The sequence below is a fragment of the Lampetra planeri genome, chromosome 4, assembly GCF_965212315.1.
Source record: "Lampetra planeri chromosome 4, kcLamPlan1.2.h2, whole genome shotgun sequence".
Lineage (NCBI taxonomy): Eukaryota > Metazoa > Chordata > Hyperoartia > Petromyzontiformes > Petromyzontidae > Lampetra > Lampetra planeri.
Genome location: NC_136110.1, coordinates 802,005 through 812,919, shown reverse-complemented (window position 1 = coordinate 812,919; position 10,915 = coordinate 802,005). Strand labels below are relative to the sequence as shown.

At 54.2% G+C, this 10,915-nt stretch overlaps 1 protein-coding gene across 1 annotated transcript in view; it reads left to right on the top strand.

Annotated features, from left to right (window-relative positions):
- Window positions 1-1,054: 1,054 nt before the first annotated feature.
- LOC144717528 (uncharacterized) overlaps window positions 1,055-10,915 on the top strand; it is a 31,777-nt gene continuing 21,916 nt past the window's right edge. The window contains exons 1-8 of the mRNA XM_078592923.1: window positions 1,055-1,211; window positions 4,573-4,661; window positions 5,661-5,780; window positions 6,677-6,770; window positions 7,126-7,250; window positions 8,058-8,122; window positions 8,491-8,563; window positions 9,727-10,095. Coding sequence (XP_078449049.1) covers window positions 1,136-1,211; window positions 4,573-4,661; window positions 5,661-5,780; window positions 6,677-6,770; window positions 7,126-7,250; window positions 8,058-8,122; window positions 8,491-8,563; window positions 9,727-10,095 — 1,011 coding nt within the window. The 5' untranslated portion in view covers window positions 1,055-1,135. The remainder of the gene's footprint in view (window positions 1,212-4,572; window positions 4,662-5,660; window positions 5,781-6,676; window positions 6,771-7,125; window positions 7,251-8,057; window positions 8,123-8,490; window positions 8,564-9,726; window positions 10,096-10,915) is intronic.

Here is a 10,915-nt window from a genome sequence, read left to right as displayed (position 1 = left end):
ACAGGCAGGGCCGGGTTAAGGTTGTGTAGGCCCCTGGGCTCCAGGTACTGGGAGGCCTCCAGTAATATTTTCTAAAGGAAAACAAAGTTAAAGAAAAATGCAATTTATTTGTACACGGCTAACAACCAATAAAATTCAGCATTCACAAATTAAACAACTTTTCACTCAATCTCTGGAGGCCCTTCCAGCTGGCGGAGGCCCCTAAAGCCCCCACGCCTTGACCCGGCCCTGGCTACACGACATTATCCCGCTCATCCTCCATCTCCAAGCTGATGATGATGATGGAACGTGCCCGAGCGAGCAATCAGAACATCATCAGGGCCATGCACACATCTCCTTCATACATCCACAATTAACAAACACAAGCCAAGGCAGTGCCACTCTGTGGCCATGCAACGCCAAACTACGGACCCACATTATACCCCACTGCAAACTGCGCTCCTTTCACCGATGAGGAATCGCCAAACTCCACGTCGTGGAGCAGCACATTTCACAGTGGCATAACAATAATAATACAATAATAGGTTTTACCCTTGCTGGCAATAAAAGAGGTTAAATGTTGACTTAAAGCTTTTGTGACTGCAGGAATTCATATGCTTTGGGTCTTTCGGTAAAGTCACGTAGATGGTTAAAAGAAAATAACAAAAAACTACGACGTTTCAATCACAACACAAGTGATCTCCTGATGACGATCGCTTGTGTTGTGATCGAAACGTCGTAGTTTTTTGTTATTTTCTTTGAACCATCTACGTGATTTACCCAAATAATATAAATAAAATAGTTGTTAAGATGTTAAAACACCAAACAGAAACGTTTTCAAGGTATCATAATGCAAAAAAGGGTAAACCCTATTCTCATATTTGGTACTGGCAAGAAAGGTCCCAACGAATGTAATAGTTTACATGAATAAAACGTCCTTGAAACAAGTCCTTCTCAGACCGCTTGTTCCCGAACATTGATGCGGTCATAAACCACCTAGCTCCTCCCACCGCCTCCAAGCCACGCCCACACTCCGTAGAGCCCGCCCCTTTTCGCGCTAAGCCCCTCCCCAATAGAGGCGCCCCCCGCCCCCACCGAGAGCCACTGTCGCAGGGGAGTGTGGGAGCCACAAGCAGCGTGCAGCACAACAGGAGCGATGGCCGCCTTCATGGACGACAGCGCCGATATGGAGTCTCTGGACGACGTGGCGAAGCCCCAGTCCTACATCTTTGGTGAGCGGTGGGCAGAAGGAGCGGGCAGCTGGGGCAGCAGCAGCGAGAGGCGGGAGCCGCCCTGAGATAAACTCTGGGTAGAAACCCAGTGGTCGCTGCACGGTTTGATTTCATAGCGCGGATAAGATTACTTTTGCTTCGATTGGCCGTTGCGCACCACGCGGGTGGTTATGTCCGTGCCGTGATTGGTTGATGTCCGTACAGGAACCAATGGGTGGCGCAAGTTCGGGTGGTCGTTGCCGATCAGCGCTGGGAAATGTAAAGAGGCCGCGCGCGAGGCACATGGTCCGCGGCCTGCGCGCTCGCGGGGCCTCGGATTGGCCTGGCCGCGTGGCCGGAAAGTGGCCGCCTCTTGCCGCTGGGCAGAGTCTTAAGAAGCGTGTCTCCCTCTCGAGCTCTAGATTGGATCCGAGCCTTCGCGCCTATGCGTGGTGGCGACACGAGTGTCGTTGCCGTGGAGTTGTTCTTTTGTAGCATGCGAGCTACTTTTAAAGCCGCGTGGTGGGGTATGTGAACACGTGTTCTGGACGTGCACACGTGTCCACCCGGCCCAGCTAAACTTTAGAACGGTGTATTGTGGACTTGTGCAAAAATGCATGGAAGATGTATGCTTATTTATTTGTCTTTGAGATGGATATCTGCGCAAAGCGAGTTAAATAATATTATTTATAAGCAGCGTATTTAAAAACGTTTAAGTTGGAAATAACAGAACCGGTTGAATTTACCATCTTATTTGGTGATGCTGCTGCGTTGGCAGTGATTCACAATACATTAACTCGTTCGTCGCACATTTTTCATTTAAAGGCCGTATTATTGCTTTAATAACTACATATATATATAGAAAAAAAACGTTGCTTTAAATCAGGCGAGAAACCCTGATCCCAGTCGACCATACAAACGGAAATGGCCATGCTAATATACCGTAATGGGTAATTGCATAGTAATTAGGAATGTAAGTGTACAAAAGTTTCACCTTGGCTTGCATAAAATTTGTGAGGGTTAAATTAATGACGCCCAAAAGCCTCTGAAATGATATAGTCTCAACATAAAATAAAAAGTATTTCTTAAACACAGCGTGGAGGACACGTGGTAGCCAGAGGCTATCGACAGGACAAGCTTGAGTTCAATATTATACACTTAATCAGTCGGTGGGTGGGCTGGGCACGTGGCCATCGTAGAGCGGTTTAAATCTTAGACTCGATGCTGCTGAGAGTATGCACTCCCAGAAGATCGTGTGGCTGATTACAAGTAAAAACCGACCGGTTTCGACATACTGCATCTCATCATCAGTCGGGGCTTGTTTTTTTTTATCAATGCCGGTGACCTGCTGATCTTCGAGGCAAGGAATAGGGGACCCCTCTTTATGCTGGAGGGGTCCAGGTTCAACGCAACAGTATAACGTGATGTATCACTCGAGCTATGACGCTCATGATTATTTTGATTCAATTTTTGAAACCGCTATATGATGGCCACGTGGCCAGCCCACCCACCGACTGATTAAGTGTATAATGTTGAACTCAAGCTTGTACTGTAGATAGCCTCTGGCTACCACGTGTCTTCCACGTGCGCTTTGCAACAACCAAAAATTACTGACCCGTTACTAAGAATTCACAAAGCCATTAAACTCACTAAATCTGGCATTCACAGTGTACTACTCGCCCTTAAATGTACCGGAGCACTTTTACAATTGCTGCTTGTGAATAATAACGCTTCTGCAACTTCTTAGGATGTTAGTGCCGTATATTGCAGCCGAAGAAAGCTTTGGAAATTCGTGCATTAGACAATACATTCTCGACATTAAAACCGTTCTAACTATGCGTACGGGCTCGCATTCATTTCCGTTTCATTCTTATAGTGTTTGATTTCCTACTATCGCGTATCGCAACAAGGTTAATATGAAATGAACCTCCTCTGGTTCGATTCGTGCCCGCGGCTACCGGCTTGGCGCGCTTCGCCTGTGCACACGCGCGCGTCTGCGTGATGGCGTCGTCTGCGTGATGGCGTCGTGTGCGTGATGACGTCGTGTGCGTGATGACGTTCGCAGCGCCGGGGCTCGTGCGTGGTGACGTCACCCACCACCGCGGCCGCGTGAATCACCACGCGCGCGTTTTTTGTGGAGACGGAAGCCAATGAGCCTAAAGGGGTGGCCGCGGGGGGGGGTCGATGAACAAATCGTCTCTTTAGTTCGAGACATCTGGTGCCAGGAGTCACTTTAACGAATTCAACATTTGTATTAAAAATATCCAACCTTGTGTTCGAGCATGGACCACGCGTGGTGGTATCATTAAAAATCGGTCGATTTCCGTGCCTTTATTCATTCTATCGGCAAAGCCACGCCCAGTTACTCCATACATGGGCCTAACGCATTAACAAGAATGTATCATTCATTCTGTGGCAGATGCATTTTATGCTGCTCCAAGGCTGCCATTCTCAATACTACGTTAGACAAAGTGTTGCTGCCTGCCTGGAGGGTGGGGGGCACGGACGGGCACGTTAAAAGGCCGTGTGTGCTGCTCGTATGTTGAATAATGGTATTTAACACATCCTAATTAATGTATTAAATACATTCATAAATATATTGCCGAAAAGCAAACCTTTAATCAAACACTACAACAAACAGCGTATGCTACAGCCACCTGCACGTGGACTACGCACGCCATGGCAATCGATCGCACACACGATCTTACCAGAATGAACATCTGTGAAACAGCGGTGTATTTTATAACTTGTCAAACGTGGCATATGTATGCGTGTATGATAATGGAACATGTTTAATACCTGTTGACTTAATGATTTAATACCTGTATTCAATTGCTGCAGTAGTCGGATTACGATGTTTTTTGTTACTGTAGCAAACTGCTGTTGCATTTGATTGTATTGTTTTAAATGCGTTCGTTAATTATCTCTCCGGGGTTGATAAAATAGTACCACTTTCTGGATAAGTCAACAGTGGTTGTCTTGTGGATAGACTCCCCCCTGCCATAGGAATGTGGAATTTCTACCACGGGGTCTGCAGCGCTGTAAACGGTAGATGCGCAACGACAACTCGGTTCCCATCACTTTGACTTGTTGCACGGAGAGATGCGTGCTGGGAATTACAATGACAGAGAGAAAGAGTACAACATGGATCATGCGCTACTCTTTAAGGGAGACGCGAGTGGGTTTGTGCAGGACGCGTAGTGGCTAGAAGGGATGATGGAAGAGATCGGTGGCGGGTTGACAGCTAGGAATGCACTTTGCCTTGGCTCCGTGTTTGATCCTAACCGTGCCTCTCTCTTTGCCTTGGCTCCGTGTTTGATCCTGACCGTGCCTCTCTCTTTGCCTGTCCTCCGCGTGCGCCACCGCCCATCTCTGGGCTCAGGCTGCGAGCTCAACGCTGCCAAGAAAGTGTACAAGTTCAACCCGGAGGACGATGACGATCACGCGGAAATGCACCTGATGCTGAGTTCGGTGAGGCTGCAGCCCGTCCACCTCGCGGCTACCTCAAACCGTCGCTCCGAGGAGCTGGCGCCGAGTTTAACGATACCCTAAATCTGAAACTTCGTACAAAAAATGTAAAAAAAAACGTGGGGCCTGGCAGAGCACGGAGTATGCCCCCAGGTGGCCCAGCGAGAGAGCGAGCGGCTTGCAATCGGAAGGTCGCGAGTTCAAATCCTGGTTGGGGGTTTGATTAGGCCCATCGTCCCTCGGGAGTTGATACAATGAGTAGCACTTTGTCAACAGTGGTTCTTCTGCCAATAAACTCACCCCCGTCATATGAATGTGGAATTTCCACTTGGGCCTGTAAGCAGGAGCATCGTGGGGTAGGGCAGGTGGTGGGAGTGGCTGGTTACCAGTGGCTAGTTGGCATGCTCGTTGGGCTCTGCCGAGGGTGGGTGAGACGAGGGTACCGTGTGTGGCTGGTTGACTATAGGTGGAGCTCGCACTCAGGGCTGTTGAGCTCGTTTGGCTTGGGGACGGGCCAGCGGTCGTAGCTGGGGGGCTAGTTGGTTGATGTTCGGGAAGAGCCAGTAATTCGTGTCTGGTTGGCGAATATCTGAAACGCAGTCGGCAATCCATGTAAGCGGGCAGTGCATTATTATTATTATTCATGGTCCCGACGGCGTACGAGATGGAAGCTTCTGGCGAGCGGTGCCAGTGAGGCCGAGGTGGAAGTGGTGGCCCCGTCATTGGCGAGGGGATCCGCTTATAGCACCGCAGTGGACGTGCGCTCCCGCAGGTGGCGCTGTGACCCCACGAGACATTCGTGGACGCGTGGCGGCCCAGTGCCATCCAGCCAGACCCCCCATAAACAGCCCCATCCCTCCATCGTGTGGACATTCAATCACGGTTAGGGGGGCGGGCTGGGGCGTTGGTGAGTGATGTGGCGAGTGACGAGGTGTCTGGGTGAGCGAGTGACGAGGTGTGTATCCTCGCCCCCCCCCCCGTGACCGCGTGCGTGCCCCCCAGGTGTGCGTGGCGCCCGAGGCGGAGGACCGTTTCCACGTGTTGGAGGTGACCACCCTGGGCAAGGGCGGCAAGCCGGTCACCATCCCCATCGCCACTCTCAAGCCGTCCGTCCTGCCCTCGGTGAGACCTGGTGCCCTCGCGTAGTCGTGCACGCGCACACTTACTTTCAAAAGAGCGGCGCCACGGTGGCGTGATGTTTACTTACCGCGCCTGGTATCCGGGAGGTCCTGAGTTCAATCCTGACCCTGACGCCTGTTGTATATTTGGAATTTGCGTGTCTCTCTCTCCGTAGTCACTTGGATTTTTCTTCGGGTCCTCCGGTTTTTCCATCCGATTTAGAAACATGCTTTTAGAGTATTTTCGCTGCTGCTCTACATTTTCACGTAAAAAGCCACTTTGTTGCACTATCGTTTGTGGCCGGGTTGCTTCTGAAAAAGAGCTACATGGTGCAGTGGGTCTTTCCTGGTAAAATAAAAGAGTTAAAATAGTTTTAAAAATAGCATGGCAGTGCTTTAATTTAAACCGCGTCTGTCTCTCCGTGTTAGCGACCCAAAAAATATTTCCACACTCGACCAAAGCACATTCAGAATACCTTTCAACACAGCTGTGGCAACTGTTTACGTGCGCCAGAATATACCGAGTGAGAAACTATCCCTTGGGGTTTGCTCTTTTGTGCCCTGAGTGACCGCGTGGTAGAGTCACCGCACAGATTAGGAGCGGTGGGCCAGTGGTTAGCACACTTACCTACAAACCTTGTGACTCGAGTTCGATTCCCACTCATGACCAATAACTGTGGCAAATGTTTGAACTGGTGTTGGTCCTGACTTGGCCTCAGGTGAGTCTGAGTGCTATGTAGACAACAGCACTGGGAAGACAAGGGCGGCCACACATGGCGTTGCCTGCCTGCCCCAACCCCTCATCGGTGCACCCTGCCAGCCTTCATAGGCGCACGCCATCAGCATTTGCCCTGACAGTCTGTTAAAAGCTACGCGGGCGATCTTTGTGTGTCGGTGCAGCTCTCGCTCTCGGGGTTCGACCTGGCGGCTCCCGTGGTGCTGACGCTCAAGTGCGGCTCAGGCCCAGTCTACATCTCGGGGCAGCATGTCGCCTGTAATGACGCTCGCACGCTCACACACTCACACTCGCACACCCGCTCACACTGTCACCCACTCACTCACACGTTCACACTCACACTCGCTCACACTGTCACCCACTCACTCGCACGCTCTCACACTCGCACACTCGCTCACACTGTCACCCACTCACTCGCACGCTCACACACTCGCACACAGTTACCCACTCGCACACTCACTCACACTGTCACCCACTCGTACGCTCACACACTCGCACACCCGCTCACACTGTCACCCACTCACTCGCACGCTCACACTCGCACACTCACTCACACTTGCTACCCGGTGTAGCGATTGTTGGCATGTCTCGAGCCGTCTGTGTCTGTGGGCAGATCCCTGCAACGATTTCCACGACGACGACGACGACGATGATGATGATGACGAGGAGGAGCCGCCGAAGCTCGTGCCAGCGCCCAACAAGCGGCCTGCGCCCTTCAAGGTGCCGCAGATTGCCAAGGTGAGAGGAGAGGTGCGCAAGCGAGGAGGAGGAGGCACGACGTTTGCGCAGAGATTGCGGCGACGGGTCACGCGCGTGAGCGAGGGCGCGCGCGTCAGAGTGTTTGTTGTGTGGTGGGCAGCGGTGGCGTTGCGGTTAGCGCGCTGCGCTCCGAACCTGGCGACTGAGTTCAATTCCTGCGCACCACAGCTAACATCGATGACCATTATCTGGGCCTCCCCGTGGTCGACTATCTCCTGCGGTGTGTAAACATCAGTGGCCTGGCAACTTCCGTTGTCTCTGTGAGAGAACATACGTGCAGGGGAGCGTGCAGTGATGTGCGTGGTCATCGTGCATCACGCACCACTTTTAAGATCTTTCACAAATGTGCAGTTTTTAGTAATTAATGACGAACTCATGGTCTTCAATTCGTTTTGAGCTACTTTTTAATACGTTATATAATACATTTTGGAAACAAAATGGACGACAAATATATAAAGATTACATTGTATAACAGGCTGGGTGTGCACCACGGGGTCGTCTTTGGCCGACCGACGCCAATCTCTCCCTCTCTCTCCCTCCCTAACTCCCCCTGCCTCTCCCTCTCTCTCCCTCTCTCTCCCTCCCTGCCTCTCCATCTCTCTCCCTCTTTCTCCCTCCCTGCCTCTCCATCTCTCTCCCTCTCTCTCCCTCCCTGCCTCTCCATCTCTCTCCCTCCCTAACTCCCCCTGCCTCTCCCTCTCTCTCCCTCCCTGCCTCTCCCTCTCTCTCCCTCTCTCTCCCTCCCTGCCTCTCCATCTCTCTCACCACACCCTCTCCCCAAACCAGAAAAAAACCAAGCTGGATGAAGATGATGAAGATGATGAAGATGATGATGACGACGATGACGACAGGTGATTGGGGGTTGTGCTCCCTGTTTCCTTATGCCCCCTCTCCCTGTGTTCTCTTGTCTCTCTCCCCCTGCCCCTCTCTTCTCTTGTCCCTGTGCCCCTATCCTCGTGTGCCCGGTACACTAATCTAGTGACATGCGCGCAAATAAATAGTGATCGCAGTTTGTGTCATGGTTTCATGTGACCATTAGCCACTAGAGGCCGTTTCACTCATTACAGACTTGAGATGAAAGTAATTGAATCCAAGAATCGGTTTGCGGCACGTGCATTGTGCGAACTGAGCGGACCCCAGCCACCCCCCGTGTGTTCACGTGGTGTCATGCCGCGCGGTTGAACGCGCGCCCGAGTAACACCGTCTGTTCCGTAAGCAGCTACGACGACGATGATGATGACGACGATGATGAAGATGAGGAGGAGGTGCCCAAGCAGAAGGTCCTCGTGAAGGTGAGTGGAGGCTCCCCCCGTTCCTTGCCGTGCATTCCGGGTATCGGAGGCCCGTGGAGAGAGAGAAGCCGTGGGGCGCAGGCCACGGGGGAGACGACACAGGCCCCACGGCCTCCGCTTGCGGCCTCAATGTCGCGCGATCGGCACTTTTTGCATAGATTCACGGTACGAATCCAGCGGCCTGCCCTGATTGATACTGCGAGTGCAATAACCGTGAAAATACTACGCACCATCGGCTTCTCCAGTGGCCGCTAAAGATTCCGCGTCATGGGACCCGGTGAGGCTTTCTGGGTAAACGAGCGCAAAGAAACCAACAACAACTCCTTGGTTCAAGGGCAGTGGTGGAACATGAAAGGGCTGCTGCGGTTCGCTTGTGCGTTATCGCCGCGTCTGGGAGAGCGCTGCGTGTCTCCCACCGCGGGTGCACGCGCGCGATCCGTCGGGCCCAAGGTCCCGGGGGTAGGGAGTGGTGTAGGCTGCAGGTGGCCGTGCACTTGCCCACCACCAGTCTGCCACCTCGCCGCCCCCTAAACCGTGGGAAGCCGCGAGATAAACGCAACGCCGGCCGCGGTGGCGGCGGGCGTACGGTTAGAAGCGTAGTGAGTTCTAATTAGCGGGCGGCCTAATCGGCACGGGGTGATGAGATCCGTTCTGCAAGGGTGGAAGGACGCGATTGCGTGTGGGACCACCCCACACGCACTGGCGCACGTGTGCACCAGGGAGCCGTGGGTGGCGGAGCTTGGCAGTGCCGCCACCACCTGGTGCGGTGAGGCCCGTGCCAGCCCAGCCGGTGCCCCCTCCACTCCCCTCCCCCGGCGTGTATCGGGTGCTGCAGCGGCAGCAGCAACAACAACAGCGGCAGGAATTGGAATTTGTGTCACATCTTGAGATGCGATCCATCTCGAGACTAAAATGAAAGATGGGAACTATGGGAGAAGGGAGGTCTGGGTGGGCTGGGGTCAGGGCAAGGAGATGCTGGAGAGAGAGCAACGCTGCAGCACAGCCCGGGATGACGCAACGACCACCACAACCACGACAAGCCACGGGGGTAGCCGGGGCAGTGAGGGCCAGGGCCCTTCTCTGTGGCACTGTGGTGTTCCCAGCGATTGTTAACAGTGGCCGTTTGTGTGTCTGCGTGCGCGCGTGTGTGCGTTTGTGACAAGGCGCCCACCCTGGGCAAGGCTGCGCCTGGCCCCAAAGTGAACGGCACCCCCAACAAAAAGCCAGAGCCGGCACTGGCTAAGACGCCAGTCAAGGCAGACAAGACTCCAGCAAAGGTGGTAAAGACACCGGTTAAGGTGGACAAGACACCGGCAAAGGTGGACAAGACACCGGCAAAGGTGGACAAGACACCGGCAAAGGTGGACAAGACACCGGCAAAGGTGGTGAAGGCACCGGCAAAGGTGGACAAGACACCGGCTAAGGCAGAGAAGACCCCAGCCAAGGCAGCGAAAACTCCTGTCCAGACGGAGCAGGCGTCCTCGAAGGAAGGCAAAGCGGCGTCAGGGCTCAAGACACCGAAGAGCGGCGCGGTGAGTGTGACGTGTGGGTAGTCGGGTGGGTCATGGCGGCAGTGAGTGTGGCGTGTGGGTAGTCGGGTGGGTCATGGCGGCGGTGAGTGTGGCGTGTGGGTAGTCGGGTGGGTCATGGCGGCGGTGAGTGTGACGTGTGGGTAGTTGGGTGGGTCATGGCGGCGGTGAGTGTGACGTGTGGGTAGTCGGGTGGGTCATGGCGGCGGTGAGTGTGGCGTGTGGGTAGTCGGGTGGGTCATGGCGGCGGTGAGTGTGGCGTGTGGGTAGTCGGGTGGGTCATGGCGGCGGTGAGTGTGGCGTGTGGGTAGTCGGGTGGGTCATGGCGGCGGTGAGTGTGGCGTGTGGGTAGTCGGGTGGGTCATGGCGGCGGTGAGTGTGGCGTGTGGGTAGGCGGGTGGGTCATGGCGGCGGTGAGTGTGGCGTTGCCAAGCGGCACTTGGCCGGGGGGGAGAGGGGGATGCCCAGGGTTCGCTAGAAAAAGGGGGGGCTGAGGAGTGGGGTGGGGGGGGGCGCTGGCTCTCCGGCGTAACGAGGCGGCCGCAGAAACGTAAACAGTTTGGATTGGACGGCTGATTAATGAGATCGCAGCCTCGGCTTGTTTGTGCCTCCGCGGCGCGCTGGACGTTACAAGCGACCCGAGGCGTCGCTTTCACCGCCGAGGGGGCAGTGCGGGGGAGCGAGGGGCAGCCCCGGGGAGCGAGCGGGGCGTTTGTCGGGGGCGGCCGCCCTGAAGGCGAATCGATGGGGAGTGTGGGGTAGGGGTCGGTGTGGTGGGGTGGGGGTCGGTGTGGTGGGGTAGGGGTCGGTGTGGTGGGGTAGG